This window comes from Oratosquilla oratoria, chromosome 15, assembly GCF_046742065.1.
Source record: "Oratosquilla oratoria isolate Oo_2021 chromosome 15, ASM4674206v1, whole genome shotgun sequence".
Classification (NCBI taxonomy): Eukaryota; Metazoa; Arthropoda; class Malacostraca; order Stomatopoda; family Squillidae; genus Oratosquilla; species Oratosquilla oratoria.
This window is the reverse complement of record NC_134791.1, coordinates 45,536,733-45,558,048: the sequence shown is the minus strand read 5'-3', so window position 1 is coordinate 45,558,048 and position 21,316 is coordinate 45,536,733. Positions and strand designations below refer to the sequence as shown.

At 38.0% G+C, this 21,316-nt stretch overlaps 1 protein-coding gene across 6 annotated transcripts in view; it reads left to right on the top strand.

Annotated features, from left to right (window-relative positions):
• Nucleotides 1–10,067: 10,067 nt before the first annotated feature.
• The window catches only part of eff (ubiquitin-conjugating enzyme E2 eff), a 71,416-nt gene continuing 60,167 nt past the window's right edge, over nt 10,068–21,316 (top strand). For 2 of the 6 annotated variants that reach the window (XM_076198867.1, XM_076198866.1), the window contains exon 1: nt 10,068–10,196. In XM_076198867.1, the coding sequence (XP_076054982.1) occupies nt 10,083–10,196 (114 nt within the window). In that variant the 5' untranslated portion in view covers nt 10,068–10,082. Of the gene's footprint in view, nt 10,197–11,711; nt 11,869–12,234; nt 12,262–12,703; nt 12,726–21,316 lie in introns of those variants that run through there. The other 4 variants (XM_076198869.1, XM_076198868.1, XM_076198870.1 and 1 more) reach the window with 3 other exon arrangements.

Genomic DNA, 21,316 nt, shown 5'->3' with positions numbered 1-21,316 from the left:
TGTATGGTAGTTAAGCAATGAAATGTAACCCAGGTTGGAACCATACATGAATTTGAAGCTTAGCATGGTAATTAGAGTGCCATGGCAGTGTTAGTGGCACTGTTGAAAATCGAGATTTTCAACATCGCCAGCGCACTGCTGAGCTGTTTAGAACCGACTCGATTTGATGGGGTTGTAGATGTCGCCAATGCCGCCCCAGTCTTTGTCGAGAGAAGATGTATGCGTCGCGCTCTCTGTTCTGGTCACTTCTGTTAGTCCCTTAAGTGGTCAAGAAGCCACGCCCATTATTTTATAGAGTTATTGCACATGGAGTATCAAGAGCAAGGAATACAAAATGAGGAACATAAGAAGCACAAGCCTTAATGATACGAGGAAAGAGTTGTTACTTATTCTGAAACTTGACATTAATAATGATAGATTTTAGGTTAGGTGCGGTTGTGCTATTCTCCACCCAGCCCTCACTTAAAAAAGATAAAACAAAATAAAAAACAAATGAAAAATAAAAATCGCTACTGACCTTACTGTTAACTTGCGGTACTTATTTATGGGGTTCAAAATACTCAGCATGATAAGAGCTATCCAGTGATATAGATAAGAATTATATCTGTGAGACAGGCAAACAACTTTACATTAACCAATTTTCCTTTGATAAAAATATGCCAGTACGAAAAAAAAATCTTCCTATACCCTCTTATGCCTTTATTTTTTTTTTTTAGGAATGCCCCCTTTGAGGTTACAGGTAGTAGGATTCCTAGTCCTATCCCCGTCCCGTTTTCTGTCGCCTCGTACGACTCAAGTGGGAGGAATTGGTGGCAGCATTCTTTTCCCCCAACACAGGGTAAGGCGAAAAAAGGAAATGAATATCCAGAGAAATGGTACAGGACAGTAACAAGGGGTGAGGAGACAGTATAATGGAGGGACAGTCGCATTATAATAAAAGTGTCATCATTTCTCTATGAACAGAGACTTCCTCTATCACAGGCAAAATGATGTGTGGCTCTGGTACGTAGTGGCGCCCCATATATACCCTAAAGTATCAACTGTATGCTACTTTGCCACAATAACATGCAGCCAATACCCCAGACGGGGTATATGGATGATGCCGTGATGCATGAGGGGGAGTGGGTGGGGAATGGGTGAGAGGGGGTGTGTATAAGAAATAAATTGACGCAGCCCGAAGGGATTTCTCCCCGTCTTCTACTTTTCTGCACAAGGAGACGGAGAGAGGAGGTCGCCGATTTAATAAAGCGGCCTTGCTGTGGATGTGATGTGTTTTACGACTTTGTTTCTGACCCAGGGCAGTGGACAAAATAAAGGGATGACCCGTCATCCAGGAGGTGCAAAGATAAAAGGGAGGGAAGAGGGTAGAGGGGAGTGGAGTATGTAGGGGATGGAATGGGTGGGAGTGGTTTTTATGCCTCTGTTTTTTGGCTTCCTACCTTGTAAGGGGGAAAAAGCCTTTGGTGTATGTATGTATGTATGTATGTATGTATGTATGTACGAAAAATAAATATATTTTAATGTTTTCCCTGCTCCCAGCACTGGCAACACATATGCAAGAGTTTTTAGGTTAGGTGCGGTTGTGTTATTCTCCACCGTAGCCCCCCAAAAAAAAAAAAAAAAAAAAAAAATATATATATATATATATATATATATATATATATATATCCATCGCTACTAACGTTACTATCAATTTGCTGTACTTATGTATGGGATTCAAAATACTCAGAATGATAGGAACTATCCAGTAATATAAACAAGAATTGTATCTATGAGACTAACACTCTTTCCTTATGCCCATTCAATGTGAGCATCGGTGTGGACACACAGGTCAGCATTCAACGCCGCCACCTGCTACATGCAGATCTGCATGATGCACAGCTTAGCTTGAGAGACGGGACGCCACGTGCGTTGTTCCTTTCTTGTATACTACAATTAGGTAAACACATACGCACCCAACAGGAATACTTGGAATCATACGCATCACATCAGCGACATCCGCACCATACACGGCGATTCTACGGCGGGAGGATGGCATCCCTATCCACCTCCTATCCCAGATTTTAGGCCGGTTACTAAATTGCCCCCACACTTTTACCGTATATATATATATACTGTATGTACATATATATATATATATATATATATATATATATATATATATATATATATATATATATATGCTAATAAGAACACGGGTACGTGTGTTCACTTATGCAAAGCAGACCACTTGGAAAAAGAAACTAACGAAGCAGAGCGCTTTCGTATATTACAGAAATACATAGTTAACATATACATGACTATGTATTTCTGTTCAACTATGTACTTTTTGCACTGAAGATGTAATATACGAAAGCGCTCTGCTTCGTTAGTTTCTTTTTCCTAGTGGTCTACTTTGCACACACACACACACACACACACACACACACACACACACACACACACACACACACACACACACACACACACACACACACACACACACACACATTTATATATATATATATATATATATATATATATATATATATACGCAATAACTGACACACAAATGTTACACTGCCGCCAACTACCACCAACCAAATTCGTTAGATTTCCTTTCTAATGTGGCTGCAGTCACCTTGCGGTTAGTCGGGTCTGTTCAGAAAACATTGCTGCATGGTGTTTTATTATAAACACATACACACACACACACACACACACACACACACACACACACACATATATATATATATATATAATTATCTATATATATATATATTTTTATATATATATATATATATATATATGTGTGTGTGTGTGTGTGTGTGTGTGTGTGTGTGTGTGTATGTGTGTGTGTGTGTGTGTGTGTGTGTGTGTGTGTGTGTGTGTGTGTGTGTGTGTGTGTGTGTGTGTGTGTGTGTGTGTGTGTGTGTATGTGTTTATAATAAAACACCATGCAGCAATGTTTTCTGAACAGACCCGACTAACCGCAAGGTGACTGCAGCCACATTAGAAAGGAAATCTAACGAATTTGGTTGGTGGTAGTTGGCGGCATTGTGACATTTGTGTGTCAGTTATTGCGTAATGCTAGTGAAGGCAAGTCTGCTGACATCCTGTGGTGTATAGCTGTACATTAGTCGCACTATCGTGCTTCTCTTAAACTGTGATTAGTTGAAGACGCTTTACCATTTTTTTTTTTTTTATTCAGTACAAGTACTCTTCATTTCCTTGGGAAGCGAGTATGATGGGTATAAGATTGGTAATGTTTACAAGTTTTGTTCCCAGCTACCTGAAAAATATGATTACTTTACCACCACTGTTTTTATAGTATTTATAGCATTTTTTTTTTTCATAAGATCAATCAGTTAAAATTCTGGTGGTTACGGCTGCTATTTTTGCAGATTATCAGTATTATACCCGCTTGCTGAAGTCTCTTGATGAATAGATTTTATGTAAATATAAGGTTTGGTGATCATTCCATTATATATTCAGTGGGCGAAATTGAAAAAAGTGTAATCGTGTCACTATGTTTCTGTCCAATCTGATGGAGCCAAAAATGTGAGCAGAACAGCAGCTAGCACTAGTTATAAGATTTTATGATGAAACGTCACATGATATTCAGGAATGTTTTATTTAATTCACTCACATGGTTATCGTGTATGTTGCATCTATCACAAACATAATCTTTATTTTTTAAACTACGTTTAGATTACAAGTCTTCAATTTGGCTAAGGATTTGATGGAGCACCAGTCATAAGTGGAGGAAGCAATGCTGCTCAGAAACGTATCCGTGATACAGCTCCTTTGCCTGATGAACTGCTACAGTCAGACTGTAGAGCAGGTGAAAGAATTTTGAACGATTGTGGTGTCGGGCCACCGCGCGTGAAAATGCTCTGCTGCGTCTGGAATGCATAATGCTACTTACAAAGGATTACAAAGGCAGAGCATACCGACAAGAGACCTTTTGGTCCAAAACTAGGTCGGATGAAAAAAAAGTATAATAATGATAAATAAATAACTAAAAATATATAATAATATAAATAGCAATAAATAAAATAAATGCATAGGTATAGTTAAATAGTAAACAAAACAGGTAAATAGTAAATAATAATGAATTGACATATAACTAATAATGAATAAAAATCAAACAAATAAACAAATAATATAAAATAAATGGCAGTCATTTCAGCATCTTGTTTAGGTGTTTATCTTAGGTGTTTATCTTGCTTAGGTGTTTATCTTAAAGCTTTATCTTAGGTGTTTATCTTAGGTGTTTATCTTAAAGTCTATCTTAAATCTTAAAGCTTCGAACTGAACTACATTGCACTACCTCTGCAGGAAGTTTATTCCATTCATTGACTACACGGTTGGCAAAGTTGTTTCTACCCACTTCCAGTCTGAGACCATTATTTCTTGTCGGATTCTCATTCAATGTGAAAATTTTGTCACTATTGATGTCAATTCCCATTAGAATCTTAAAGACCTGTATCAAGTCACCTCTGAGTCTACGCTTTTTTAGGGAAAACAGATTCATATGTTTTAGTCGATTTTCGTATGATTTATTTTTTATATTTGGAATCAGTTTTGTGGCTCGCCGTTGTACTTTTTCTACAGACGACGACTTGAGTCATATCTGTTCAAGGATTACTTGTGCAGATAGATGTAGAATTTGCTTACTTGTAGCATTTTTTTTTTTTTTATTCTCCAAAAAGTTGACATAATATTGTATAAGCTACAGAGCAAATGAACAGTTTGGAAAAGCGACAAAGCTCATTTCTTTGCTCCGGATGATTTAGCTGATTTACGAAACTCGTATTTGTTTGAAATAGAATAATGAAAAATAACGACAGTGTGATGATATAATCGTGCTGGAAACAATCGGTCAAGTATCTAACCAAGTCGCACGCATTTTAGCAACTTCAGTGAAGTCCTAGACTGTGTGATTACATTCCTGAAACTGCTCATGAAAGAATATGGACCGTCTACTTCAGTGGTGCAATAGAAAATCGCCAACGTGACGTCACAGTTACCTCGCTCTCTATCGACAGTTCAACTGTCACAGTTGGGCAAAGTACCATGATGCGGACAAACTCAGTGCATTTAGTGTATGAAAAGAGTAAACACAGGCGACATGCGAACCATTTCCATAAATTTTATTGTTAGAGGACGATCTCCCTGGGGCCAAGATCGACATTCGACGTATTGAATGTTATTCCGACATTCAGTTGAAGCGTTGGTTGGAGTGTCGAGGACAAAAAATTAGTAGAAACAAGGCCGAACTTGTGGAAAGGTACAACCTATTTTCCACGGCATCTTATGGCCGGTTTGGTCTCTTCTCTAGCAAGTCTAGGCTTTGTTTCAAGTTAGTTTCTCCATGCGCATTCCCCAGTCATTGCGGTGTTTTAAGGCTTTCAAGGTCGTACTTTGCCAGTGGTTATTTTACTTAAAATTGCTACAGGCCGCAGTCTACGGGGGGCCTGTTGATGGCATGCTATGCAATGCATATTGCATAAGCTTTAGAAAATTCAAATTATATTGATTTGATTAGGCATGTAAGGCCAGGGGAGTCACTCAGTTGGCAAGGGGATTACCTTTTTTTTTCAAAATAAGCATGGTCTTACATATATGTGTTGTGTGTGTGTACTGACCTCCTAGACCTAGTTTGTCAGTAAACGATTTTTTTTATTGTCTTTTAATTTTTCTGTGTGAAATTTTGCGTTGGATCAGGTGCTCACACGAGATCGGCTTTGTCAGTCGACAACGGCAAATGGTAGGTAAACACGGTCAACAAAATCCTGCAGAGGATAACATTAGTCGTGGTTTGCGGGGCTTGGTACGCCCGGACCTCACCCTTGCAGGAACTGTTCATACGTAGACGACGCAGAAGACGGTGACGTCCACGGTATGATGCCACTGCACTGGCGATACCCGGAGGAAGCCGATGTATCAGACACACAGTGAGGTCACCAGGTCACATCAGGTCAGAGGAGAGCATTGGTCGGGGGCCATTACTCAGAGCGGATGCCCTTACTAAACTCTACGCTGCGGCCAGGATTCGAACAGATTCCGAAATTCCCACGCAGTTACCAGACGCTCGCGTTACCGACCAAGCCACGATGCCCCCCCCCCACCCCGAAGAGGACTCCGTCAAAAAAAAAAAAAAAAACTATCAGTTATATTGAATATTGTCACTAGGCCTAGGTCTATTCTACCAATACCATGCAAGCCTAAGCCTCTGAGGCTCTGTAGTTGATGATGAATGAATAAACCATATTTGAATCGGACAACATTGTACTGTTTCAGCGCTTGGTGGACTAACCTGCTCTGTCCTTGAGAGGGTAGGAACTGGTTGTGGATGGTCGTCAGTAGGCCCAGATTCACCTACGAAATGGTTGCTGCATATGCGTATGTCTTTTTTTTTCGTGTTCTCGGTAGAAGAATCTACACGCTCGAACCCATCACTGACATTTTACAACTGCAAATGTGGTTTTGGAACATGGATCCAAGTCAATCAATCAAATCAGCCATCCTGAGTCCACTGCTGAACAAAAGCCTCCTTCATAGCATTCCATGATTCACACGACCGCGCCATCCTCTGCCACGTCACCCCTGCAAACTTTTCGATCTCGTCTCTCCACCTTCTGTCTGGTCTCCCTCTTCCACGCTTCCTATCTCGCGCCGTCCACTCAGTTACACACTTGCTCCATCGCTCATCAGTCGTTCGCACCAACTTACCTGCCCAATTCCACTTTCTCCCTTTTACTGCTTCCACAGTATCTTTCACTCTAGTCTGCTCTCTCACCCAACTTGCTCTCTTTCGGTCTCTCAGTGTTATTCCCATCATTGATCTCTCCATTCTCCTCTGTGCTGTTCTTAGTTTTGTTTCCATTGCCTTCGTTAGTTTCCAAGTCTCTCACCCGTAGATTACTGCTGGTAGAATGCATTGATTGTAAACTTTGCGTTTCAAACATAAAGGTAGAGAGCCTCTCGGAATCTTATTATACTTACCAAACACTTTCCAACCAATTGTAATGCGTCTTTTTATTTCGTTATCATGATCTTTCGTCACTTTCACCATATGGCCTAAATAATTATACTCTTCAACTTCCTCAAGACTCTCATCATCAATTACAATCTCTTTACTTTGAACTTTCGTATTGAACATTAGTTTGGTTTTACCTTTATTCATTTTTAAACCTACTTTGACACTTTCCTTGTTTAGATCACTCAGCATATCTTGCAAGTCTTCTGCTCTTTCTGAAATAAGAATAATGTTCGTTTGTACCCTGCTAGCGTAGCGAGTTTAGTATTGCTGTTTGTTTTACCGAGTCAAAGGCCTTCTCGTAATCTACAAAAGCTAAACACAGAGGTATATTTTATTCTGTCGTTTTCTCGATTAGTTGATTTATCGCCTGCAAATGGTCTAGGGTCGAATATCCGCTTCTAAAGCCTGCCTGTTCTCTCGGTTGGTTTCCATCTAAAACTTGACTTAGTCTATTTGTAAGGATCTTGGAGAATACTTTATATACATTTGATAGCAAGCTAATCGGTCGATAGTTACTAAGGTCCTTCTGGTCTCCTTTTTTATGAAGTAAAATCACTATAGCATTGCACCACGCATCAGGAACGCTTTCTTGACGTAAGCACTGGGTGTACAACTCAGCTAATTTAATATGAACTAATTTACCTGCGTCTTTCAACAGATCTATCGATATACCATCTTCCCCTGGTGCTTTTCCTCGTTTCATAGTTTTTAGAGCAAATTCTACTTCTTCCTTTGTAATCTCTGGTACACTAATAACGTCTACACATGGATTTACTGATTCAACTACGGTCTTCGACGAGTAAAGCTCTTGGTAAAAATCTTCTACTCTTTTTACCATTTTATCTCTACATTTAATTATTTCTCCATTTCAATCTTTCAAACATACCATTTGCTGTCTTCCTAAAGCATGTTTGCGCTCGGTCACTTTAATACTTTTACCCTTTCGAATAGTTTCCTCTATTTCATCCATATTTCTCTTTTCTCTAATCTTTGCCTTTTGTTGATAAGCTTGTTTAGTTCTACTCTTTCTATTTCGTCTCTTCTGCTTTTAATCTGCATGGTCCTTCTTCTTTTAATTAGGTCATTTGTAACTTGGGAGTATTTGTCTTCTCTAATGTTTTTTGTACTTCCTACTTTCTCTGCCGATCCTCTAACGATATTCACTAAATTCAAATTAATACCTTCCACGGTGTCCTCATTAGTTCTTAGAGCTTCGAATCTATTTTTAATTTCTCATTATCCTTAACCTTTGCAAGGCTTATTTTCTTTCTTAAAATTAGTTTATTTCTCTCGGCTCTGAAATTAAATTTAGCTGTGTAACCTACCATTCTATGGTCACTACCTATGTTGATTTTATTTATCACCGTAACATTGTTAACGCTTTTGCTCTCATCTCCTAATATGAAGTCTATTTTGTTCTTTGTTGTTCCATTTGGACTTCTCCACGTCCATTTACGACCTACACGCTTTTGGAAGAAAGTGTTCATTATCCTCATGTTGTAGTTCTCTGCAAAATTGACTAACATCTCGCCTCTGTCATTTCTTTCACCTACTCCAAACTTACCAATGCACGTCTCATCGCCCATCTTCTTCCCCACTTTAGCATTGAAGTCGCCTATTACCAACGTGTACTTACTTTTTTCTTGACCCATTACCTGACTTAAATCATCATAGAACGACTCAATTTCCTCGTCTAAACTCTGTGAAGTTGGTGCATAAACCTGAACTATCTTTAGAGTGTACCTTTTACACAGCCTAATCACAATCCAAGCTACCCTGTCTGACAAACTACTGAATTTGACTACGTTACCAGCAACCTCTCGGTTGATCAAGAATCCTACTCCACTAGATCTTTCTTTGTCCTTACCTCTATAGTAGAAACAGGTGGTTACCATATTGTAATTGTATCAGCTTTTCTTCCGCTCTTCGGACTTCGCTCAGTCCTACGATATCCCACTTGATGTTGTCTAGTTCTTCCACTAAACTCTCCAGCCTGTGATCTTCTGAGAGACTTCTTACGTTGTAAGTATAGATCTTCATTTTCTTCATGTTGTTTAATGTCCAAGACTTAGATCTGCTTGGACAGTACTTACTCACATTCGGTGGCACACTGCCCGTAAGCACACGAGGCAATGCGGTTGGACCTTTAAGAGACGATGATCCAATAAGAACGCCCGGTTTTGTTTTGGTTGTACTGTTCATATTGGCTATGAAGGGGGTTGGCAGTAATCTCACCTCCATGCCAACTGGTTTCTGGTGAGATATTTCTCTGGTGTCACCTTATTCATTATATTCGGTGAAGCCCTATATCCATAGGGTGCCCAATGGTCCACGCCGTCATTATGACGGTACACCATATATATATGAGGAGTTTCCCTGTTTGCCATCAGGGAGGTGCCAGTTTGCAGTGGGTCCTGCGACTGTGCTTGTGAGCTGCTCTTTGTCTGATCTTTCTTACAAAACCTGTTCGATATGGGTGACCCTGCAGAGATTGTTTCTCTATCGACATAGTTTTTGTAGTCATTAAGATTCTCAAGCCTATCCACCACGTCAAGGTAACTTTCGGATAGGGGGGTCCAAGTAACACCCTTCATATGCGGTCGAGTCTCATAACGCGAGTCACTACGACATAATCCATAGCAGCAGCTGGCTGGCATTTTGAAAAGTAGAATGAAGTCGAATCTCGTCAAAATAGTCGACAACGTGGATATTTTTCACAAGAATCTAAATAGTGTAGCGAGACGGACAGATTCGCTTGTCTGCATGGAATTTCCTGTGCTTAATAACACGTGACGTCAAAGCAGTGGGGGTTTCCATGTTTAAGAATTGGGCGGATCGCTGTTGCTGTTATCTATGTGTCCGATTGTACAATTCATTTTTGGTAACTGTATTTTTTCCAGTCACCAGTATTTTATGCAAGAGCCTCTTTCAAAAATTATTCATAAATTCTATGACCGGTGGCAGATTGAATACCATTGCGCTAGTATCGATTGGAAAAAATATAACTTGATGAGGGAACTGATTTTGACTATTGTTGGTGAATTTGATAACCGACATGACCATTGCAGGATTAAGCTGCATTGAATATGTTGTTCTTGTCATGAAGATCGGCATTGGGTCGGATGTAGCAGCTGGAAATCCTTCACTGAAGAAAGGGAACGCCGATGTGGTAACCTCCACTGACCATTTCGGCATGTTGTAATTTCAACATTGCATTATGTATGGTGTCTATATGGATGTACATGTATATATATATATATTTATATATATATATATATGTATATATACATATACATATAGACATATATATATATATATATATAGATATATATATATATATATACACACACAGGTAAATACACCATTCACAAGCACAGTGAACCAGAGCAGCATAGTATGCTTTGCAGACTGTGTTCACCATACACCACTTGGAAAATTAAAATGCAACTGACGATGTACGGTTACAGTTAGGATGCCTCACCGTCACACATACAATAGCCACAACATTAGCTGCTCACAGACACGAACACAACATATTATCTGAAGCGGAGGCCCTTTGATGGGAGTCCACGAGAGCGATCTGTTTCCCTCGTTGCTCTGATGATACCTAAACGGTTACACCTCAGCCACCGCAGGTAGATCAAGACCACAGCACTCACTGCGGTGTGGAGGAACCATAAATTTGCCCAGGTGTTACCTGTAAAGGACTCCTAGGTACTGCAAATGGTGTGATTCTGCGCTGTAATGATGGGTGCACCCTATTGGTTGAATGGATAAAGAAATAATGGGGAACAGTGATGTTTTTGGATACACACCTTGTGAAATAAGTTCATTCTATATTTTTCCGTTTTTATCTCGTGTAAAAAGCTTACGACGCGATCTATATTGTGTTTCACTTTTTCCATATAACTCAATAATAAAATCAACATTTCTCAGGCTAAGTTGTATATGAAAGGAAGTTCATGATCATAAAATTGTAACATCTTAATGTTATCTAATGCATGTGAGAGTAATACATTATAATCTAGCTCAGCTACTGAAATTGTATATCTTCATTAGAATTATTGATATACATTTGCTTCCTTTTTACGATCTGATGTAATGGTTACCCATCTGCTACGATTATTTTTACATGACGTTTGACAATCGAGCCACGTTTTCTGTGATAACTGAGTATCAGGAAGGAATTGATATACTCCTGTTAATACGTACAATTTGCGATTTTTAATAACTTTATTTTTTATGATTGCACAGAAAAGAATATATATGATTTATCAAGAAAACTGAATGTATGGCGATGAATTTCTACGCAAGATTGCAAAAAATCTGCAGCCATTTAAATTTCCCGCAAGTATGGCGTAACGAAGAGGGATCGGACTCGAGTTTGCTTCTGTAACAAACCCACGTTAAATGTAATTTAGAATTTTTATAAACTTAGATAAAAAATATGTAATCATAAAAGATATTTTTTCTGCGTATCTTGGAATGAGTTATACATACAAATGAATAAAGTTAAGCTTTCCCAGGAAATGATACCGTCAGCTGAGATGCTAGTGAGAGAACGCCGTAAAAAGTAGTTCTATATTCACTACTTTGCTCTATATACAATTTCAAAGGAACTATTTTGTAGTATTTTTTAATTTAAGAAATATAAAGCATATATTTTTTCTATATTAATGGTACCCGGCATTGTTCATTGCCATATACGGTATTTTGACATATTCCTCCGCACCGTGGCCGCCATCTACCATCTTCCGAGTTGCAGTGTACAAGTGAGCGCTTGAGATTGTGAGCAACTCTCATATTTCAGATATAATATGGCACTTAAAAGAATTAATAAGGTTAGTACAAAGCCTTTTATTTTCTCAGATTACCATATTTTAATATTCAGAGTACGCAAATACTCCCATGGTGCCGAATTTACTACAGAAAAGTGAAATAATGTGACGGTTGTGCTTCGATTGAACCTTATTTGGGTTTGGTTTTAAGCTCTTTCCTTACCTCAGTTATTAAGTACAGTCGACTGTAGACAATATCGGTTTCTAGTGGTATAAGACGCAGTTCGTGGAAGTGCTTATAGGTCGGGAAAATGTGAAAGAGGGCAGGGGAATAGTGTGACGGAGGTGGTGGTGGTGGTGGTGGTAGTGGCGGCTTTACAGTGTCCGAAGAGGTCGAGGGTGATCGTAGTATTACTCACAACTTTATGATTGAAATGTTATGTTATGCAGAAGGTGGTAAGGCTCCCCTTAAGGACACAATTAGGGAAACTTTGGCAGAGGCTGAGAAATATTTGTATGCTGTAGGTTAGGTAAAATAAGCGAGTTGTTGAAGGCATGGTATATTCTGGGCAAAGGTGGATGGGTATTTTTAACTCAACACCTTTGCCTTCATTATTTTTAATTCGCGTGATTTCGCGTAACAGAATTGGGTGCGATTGTCTTGCATACAAAGCTAACAAAAAAAGTTATGTAATGGTTGTCGTGTAGGTACTTCGCTAATCTTTAGTAGACACCATATTGCTGCATTGCAATCATATTTTTTCCTCCACCCAGATTGATCTTCCTAACCCCATTTTTCTGTGGATGGGTATTGTGGTTTGTTTCATGTAGAAGGGGTACATATTACTACCTTGTGTCATGAGTCTTGTGCAGGTGACTCATAGTATGGGGAGGAGTGACTAGTGTTGTATGAACCCATGGTATGTGGCACAGTGATTAAAGATCTGTTCTGCTGATAACATTGATATAAATAAAAAGCTGTAGGATTTCAGTGTGTGCAGTGAATGAATTTTTTCAGAATTGAAATTTTTGGGATTGAGTTCTGAAATTATTGTAGTCATGGTTGGTTTGTTGGTTTTTCAATTAGTATGGCTTTAAATTTGTAGGGTGACAGGCATTGAATGGAAATATATAAGTTACTTAGATTCTATAAAAATGGACATGTCTAAAGAGATTTTCATGTCAGGAAAAGATATATAAAGTTCTTTTTGCTAGAAAATTATAAAGTATATATGTACTTGATATTAGTAATATATTTGATATAATTTGTCTGAGATCATTTTATCTCTGTCCTTCATAAATGATTATAAAGTAACCTATTATCTGCAGACAGTTTACCTTGAAATATGGAACTGTGGGGTTAATTATATTTATGGAATTTCATTTCTTTAGGATAGGATTATGGTAATTTTCTTCTAAATCCTCCAGTTACCACGGGAATAATTTTATTCAAAAAAGAGGGAAAGCAAAGTAGGTTACTTTTCCTGTGCACTAGGGTTAGGTAAATACAAAACTCCAGATTTACAAACTCGACCTCAATTATAGGAAAAATTGTGGAAACTGATAACCAACTATAATTCGGATCAGCCAGCCTAGAATCTTATGTAGTTTTAATCCATGGCAAGGGGAGGGTCATATTAATATATCTAGTGAACCCATGGGTATAAGTTGTCTGGGGAAGAGTAATTGAAGTCGAGTAAAAAGAATGTGTAATTATCAGTAATAGTTATAAATATTAATTATTGAGGTTATGCTTTCATCACAAATTGGGATCTAGGGCCTACACAGTCATCTGGAAAAGTGCTCTATCATTCACCTATATTTTCATTTAATTTCTTGCTTGTAAGTGGAAAGAATACTATTGGTACATGTCAATTAGAATATGAAAAATTCCCCAATGCTCATTTGTTTCCAATCTGTACTCATGTACACCTTTACAGGCACTTTTATTTAAATTGTTACAACTTAACCATTGTAGCAAATATTAATTTCTTGTGTATTTTGCTGACTTTGGAAGCTCCTTGTGTAACTCAACTCTGCCTACAAGATGGCCGATAAGATGGCATGATTTTGTAATGTTGGCACTGAATGTATCAATTAAATCAGAATAATCACTCCAAAAAGCCAATTGCTGTTGAAACTGATAACAGACTTATGCATATTATCAGGAATGGTAGTAGTTGAGCATTTCCTCCATTGTTGGGAGACTTTTGCATTAACATGATGCATTTGTTAAATTCATATTGTCTAAACAAAATGCTGGAAACATTGTGGGATGTATATAACTTAGGATAAGGCTACTTTAATCAAACAACCATAATGAAGTTGGAAATTACCAAGGGTAAGGTGATTAGGTATGCAAAAGATATTGTTTAAAAATCCGAAGTTCACTATAACCAAGTAACAAACAGGTCACTTGTGTGTGTTCACTTCACTTTGGTCTTTGGATCACATGCTGGACTCGTGAACGACAGCTATTTCCCTCCTGGAAGAGCTCAGAGCTCGTATGACCAATCTATGGGTAATGTTGTAACCTTACACGCGCGCGCACACACACACACACACAACTCCGCGCCCACGAGACTTGGAGTAACGACTCGAAGCACAGCAATACTGAAATTATTTCAGCCCTGGGCAGGATTCAAACCTGGACCGCCATAATAATAGTCGGGGACTTTACCAACCACGCCACTGAGTTGTGCGTGTATGTGGTGGGGGAGGAGGGCTTAGGATTACTTTGGCAACATGTACCTCACTGGGGGGTCCTGGTGGGCTTGGCTTGGCAACCCCCAGGCGAGGTAACATGGTTGAAGATTAGGCCTGGTTTTGTAAGGATTTGGTATGGTTTAGATCATATTTTTGTCAATATATATTATAACTATAGAATATATACACACACACACACACACACATATGTATGTCAATCAGTAGATTGGAGTTTACAGGCTCTTTCCAGCAATACAAATTGGTAATTCACTTGTTCATAGAACTGGGAGGTGATGTAAAACTATAGTTTACTTGTTGAAATACTCGCACATTATTTTTGAGTTTCTGATCCGATTTTATTTAAATTGATTTATAGTTATTACACCCCCAGTAATTAGTTCGTTTGCATACCCATGCATTAGATTTGGTTGTTTGGTTTAGACTTTGAGATCAAATAATTTGAGTGACAGCTGGGTTAGATGCTTAGCAAATTGCTGGTATACAGGAGTTTTTACTCCAGTGCCTCCAGGTAGTGGGGATGCAAAATGGGTGATTTGTTATAGTATATGTATGTGTGTGTGTGTGTGTATATATATATATATATATATATATATATATATATATATATATATATATATAATTAAACGAAGTTTTCTTCATACCAAATGTCCTTTCCTCCAAGTGGGGCAGCAAAGTTGGAGCATACACTGAAAACGTTCTGTATAAGATACAGATTAAGTTGGAACCATACATGAATTAGAGTCTAGATATGTTAGAAAATTGGAGAATAGGAGACAAGACCCAATGAGCATAGCTCCTTTTCTGTATACTACAATTAGGTAAATACATACCTGGTTTCATCACTAAATCTCGGCACAATGTGGGTAGTCATCCCTACCCCTGTAACACTGCATGGGTCAAAGGAGCGCTTGCCTGGTTTCATCACTAAATCTTGGCACAATGTGCATAGTCATCCCTACCCCTGAAACACCACTTCCATCAAAGGAGTGCATTTTAAATTAGATAAATGAACATTCGTTTGAATTTTACTTGTTTATTTATTTATTTATTTTATTAATTTATTTATTATTATTTTATTTTATTTTATTTTTATTTTTTTCAATCCATCCTTGCCGTACTTCTCAGAATTTTTATCACAAACATGTTTAAATTTTTCCTTTCCGCCTCTTAAATTCCAATTATCTGCCCCATACAATGCTGTCGGCACAATCTCCCCCTTCATATGCATCTATTTCCAGGTTCCTATATCTATTTTCTCCAAGGCACTTGCTTGCTTCTCTCGATCTACAATTTACCTCCACTTCTCCCATTCCTGCCAGATATGACCCCAAATACCTAAAGCTATCCACTTCCTCCAGCCTCTCTCCTTTTAGATTTACTTCCAACTCACTGCCATCCTCTACCCTTGCACATTTCATCACCTTGCTTTACCCAACTTTACCTTCAACTTTGTCACATACCATCCCAGACTGTCAGTAACTCGTTTAATCCATCCTCTGACCCTGCAACAAGCACATTGTTGTCAGCAAACAACAACATGTTCCCCTCCCTTTTTTTCTCCATTTTCTTTAGCCATCCCCAGTCCCCTCACCTTTATCTACCTCACCACATGCATGTACACATCCCTGACACAGTCCCACCTTTACTCAAAGCACTCGTTCTATTTCCCATTCTAATACAGGCTCAACTACTTTTGTAAAAACTCGTGACTGCCCTGAACAGCTTTCCCCTAATCCTATAAGTTTGCAAAACCTTCCATGGTACCCTGTCATAAGCCTTTTCCAAATCCAAAACGTCCTTACCGTTTCCTCAATCTTTCACAGTATCATACAAATAAATTGTTACTTTAATTAAAATTCTTCTCTAGGTAGAAGTACAAATGTTATGCCTGTATGAATGAAAATTATTTGAATCAAAAGTAAAATTGTTTGGTATAAATTTGTATTGATTTGAAAAAAATGTGGAAGGCAGAGGGGAATAGAAGACCAAGAAAGGGTTAGATATTGCATGAAAGGAAACCTCAAGTGGTTGAGGGAGAAGTTGATATGTAATGAGACAGTGGTGGTAAACTTACTTGTGAGGCCCTGCTGTGGAGGGGGTGTTATGCTGCATTGCTTCTGACTTGAACAGTGGATGGGGGGGGGGCAGGGAACTAAGATTAAAAGGGAACTGTGCATGCCTCGCTAACCCTTCCACCCCTTATGGGGATGTTTGGAATATTTGTACATATGTAAATTACATAAATGCTAATTCATTTTGTATTATACTTTTTGGGAGGTGGGGGAGTGCTGCCTAGTCTTGGTCAGTTCCAGTTTATATATATTGTGTGTGTGTATGTATATAATATGTATAAATATTTATATATATAATTATATATACCAGGTGCGGCAGGTATTCAAGAACAGAGACCGTGGAATAAGGAAAGTGACACTGTAGATAGAGCATTTCAGTACCATTTACTGTTCTGTACAGGTGAATACATACCCAATACATGTATTCATTCTATGAAACCACCATCATTCACAGTAACAGCTTTTAGACGATGTCTAAACTGCTGTATGTGTGTGTATGATAATAATAATAGTAATATATGGTTTATTGGGTATAGCAGCATTACTGCTGAAAATATGCATCCTACAAGATTATATTATAAAACTATGAGTGAAAAGATGTTACAAGCATTACAAAACAAAACGGTAAGCTAAGGAATCGATATGGGGCTCTTCTTATACTGGTCTGTGCGTGCTCTGATCGGCTTGATGGTATTGTGGTGCCGCATCTGTAGCCGTGGTTGTGGTACCGGTGGAGGTAGCAGGTTCTGGTGCCAAGGATGTTTAACTAGGTGACTGCAAACAACCTCAGATTCTGAAGATAGGAGTCAGCAAGGGTAGGAAGTCCGAGTGTGGTGAGAGCGTGCTGATAGATGGTGTATTCGTTGCCAAGGATTGTGGGACAGGCTCTTTTCTGCACTTTCTCCAGGATTACAAAGGCGGAGCATGCCGACAGGAGACCTTTTGGTCCATAACTAGGTTGGATTTGAAAAAAATATATATGATAAATAAGAAAATAAATAATAATAAACATGCATATAGTTATACTAAATATACAGGTAAATAATAAATAACAATGAATTGACAAATAACAAATAAATGTAAATCAAGCAAATAAACAAATAAATATAAAATAAGTGGCAGTCATTACATCATCTTGCTTAGGTGTTTATCTAAATGAACCTTAAACCTTGTAACTGAACTACATTGCACTGCCTCTGCGGGGAGTTTATTCCATTCGTTAACTAACAGTTGGCGAAGTTGTTCCAACCCACTTCCAAATTAAATCTATTTCCTGACAGTTTGAAACCATTATTTGTTGGATTCTCATTGAGTGAAAATTGTCACTTTTGATGTTGTCATTTACCTTTAGAATCTTAAAGACCTGTATAAAGTCACCTCCGAGTCTACTTTCTTTTCTTTTTTTTTTTCTTTTTTTTTCTTTTTTTTTTCTTTCTTTTTTTTCTTTAGGGAAAACTGATTCATATGTTTGTCTTTTTTTGTCACTGTCTTTAATGGGATTTGGTGACCATACAGAAATGGCATATTCCAAATATGGATGAACTAACAATTTATATAGCTTGTTAATGAGAGATGGACCTTTGAAGACAAAAGATTGCGCAATCGGTCGTAGAATCTTATTTCCTTTCTCAGAGGCTGAAATACACTAAGATGATATGAGGTCATTATTGATAATTATGCCAAGATCCTTTTCACTATTCATTTTTGTTGACAAATTTCCAGATAATTTATTGTACTTACTGTTATTTTTACCTATGTGCCTAACCTTGTATTTACTTGTTAAACTTCATTAGCAACTTTTCAGACCATTGCTGTAATTTATCTAAATCTTCTTGAACAGCTAATTGATTTAAGTGATCATTTACTATTCTGCATAGTTTTGTATCAGGAAATTTGGGGACAATAGATTTTAGTTCGTGATCTATATCATTTATATATACTATGAATAGAAGTGGCCCAAGAACAGAACCCTAAGGAACTCCACTAGTAACATTTTTCCATCTAGAAGTTTTGATATTTAAAACAACTCTGTTTTCGATCTTTAAACCAATTTCTAGCCTAACTTAATAGGCTACCACTTCATGTGAAGCTAATTTAGTAAGTAGTCTTTCGTTGGGGATGGTATCAAAAGCTTTTGCAAAGTCTAAATATATTAAATCTATATTGTTTCTTTTGGCAATATTTGAGATGACCGTGTTGTAGAATTTGGGTAAATTAGTCACGCAAGAACGTTTCCATCCGAATCCATGATGGCTATCATTTATCAAACAGTTAATTTCTAAGTGATGTTCGATAGCATCTCTGTAATATGTATGTATATATTTTATCTTATTGTTTATCTTTATTATTATCTTTCACATAGATACTGATTAAATACTAGTCTCTTTTTAGAACATAAGAATGAAAGAGACTAAGGCCTACACTAGGCATTTCCATGTCCCATTACCACCTATCATCCCTATCCATAAAGTTGTCTTAACCTTTTCTTAAAACAACTGATAGTTTTAGTGCTCACCACATGTTTACTAAGTTTATTGTCATTGACCACTGTTGGTAAACCAGTTCTTGCCTATCTCCTTAAATCTAAATTTGTCCAGTTCAAATCCATTACTGTGAGTCCTGCCTTTTTGTCATAATGTGATGACCTTGTCTGCATCCCCCATGTTGAAGCCCTTGATCTTAATATGACCTTGTATGCATCCTCCATGTTGAAGCCCTTGATCAGCTTGAACACATCTATTAGATCATCATCCATTCTGTCTTTCCAGAGTGTGTAAATTAAGGTGTCTTTCGTTTCAGGAATGCATTTCTTGCTACCTTTTACCGCTATATGTGTGGATGGATATGTATTTATCCAATTGTAGTATACAAGAAAGGAGCAACGCTCAATAGTCCCCCCCCCCTTTCTTCTAATTTTTCTCCTCCTCCTCCTCCTCCTCCTCCTCCTCCCCCCTAGCCTCCAAATGATGTACAGTTCCATGATTTCCCATTATAATGTTTAGTATTGTTTGAGTTTGGGCTACATCACAAGCAATTCCAAGCATTTATGCATTTTTATGGAAAACTTTTCTTCACATCCTTTAAACATGTAGCCTTTCTTAATTTACTCTCATGACCTCTTAAAACCCTCCCATCTTTAATCAAATCTCTTATGTAAATGCAGTATTTAGTGACCTAAATACTGTATCACATCTCTCTTCAATCAATCAAAGTTGGCAGATTTATTCTTTCCTCGTATGGTTTATCTGCCAGGCTGGGGACCAGTTTGGTTGCTGCACTTTGTATTCTCTCAATCTTGATTATATACTTTGCTATGCATGGGAACCATACCACTGATGTCTACTTCAGTGTTTGATGTATCAGGGTATGTACAAGTTTTTTCATAATCCCTTCATCCATATAGTGAAATGCAACTCTAATCTTCTGCAGTTAGTCTGTATGTCTCCCACAATCATGCTGTGTCTGTTAGGTGACATGTTGTCTTTTATCAAGACTCCCTAATCTTTCTCCACAGTTGCTATTGTATTGGGTTCACTTCCCAAGGAATAGTTTAAGGTCTTTTCCCATCTGCCCATTTCCAGTACTTTACATTTTTTGGTATTGAACTTTTCTCAGTCTTGGATCTGCAAAAATAGTGTCTAGATATTTTTGCCATAGTCTATCATCCTCATTTTTAATTCTTCTGATTTTTGCATCATTTGCAAAAATGCTGGCATAGCTTCTTGTTCCTTCCATCATGTCATTGACATAGACAAAAAAAACTTATTGGTGCAAGCTCTGAACCTCGTGGAACACCTTGTTACTATTCTCCATCTTGACATTATAAACTCTACTACTATCTTCATGTGTCTTTCCTTCAAAAAATATTTCATCCATTCTAATTGTTTGCCTCTCCTCTGTGTGCATATACACACACACACACACACACACACACACACTAAATATATCCATCCTGGAACAAAGAAGAGAAAGAAGTGATTTGCTAACCATCTACAGAATTATGAAAGGGATGGAAATTCTTGATAGATGACTTAAAGCGGTACAGAAGAAAAACAAGAGGACACAAGAAGAAACTTAAGGAGGACAGTTACAGAAGATATCTGAAAAATAATAGCTTCCCACACAGTGATATCTGGAACAATCTGAATGGAAATACAAAAGCGGGTAACTACAAGCATAGCTCTCTTCCTGTAATATATACATACATACATATACCAAAGGCTTTTTTTCCCCTACATGGGGGTAGCCAAAAAGAAAAAGGCATAGAAACCACTCCTACCCTTTTCATTTCCTATATATTTCATTTCCTGTAAAATATAACTAGGTAAATGTACCAATGGCTTTTTCCCCCTTCCAAGGGAGATAGCCAGAAAACAGACATAAAATCCATTCCCACATACTCCACTCCCATTTACCCCCCTCCCTCTCAACAGACATTCCCCTCTTTCCCAATGCCCCTTTTACCCCCATCCATCCATCACATTTTTGGTCACCCCTAATGTTCACTCCCTCCACCACTGCCTTCTGCACCTCTTACTAATCTCTCATTCTTTCCATGTTTCCAAATCATCCCAATACTCTTTCAAGAACCCTATCTCCCTGCTCTCCTCCTCACCTCGTCATTCCTTACTCTATCCACTACTTGCTACCCTTCCTTCTATTTCCTTCCATCCTCCTTGTTCTACACACCATCTTTGCACACCCTGTAATAC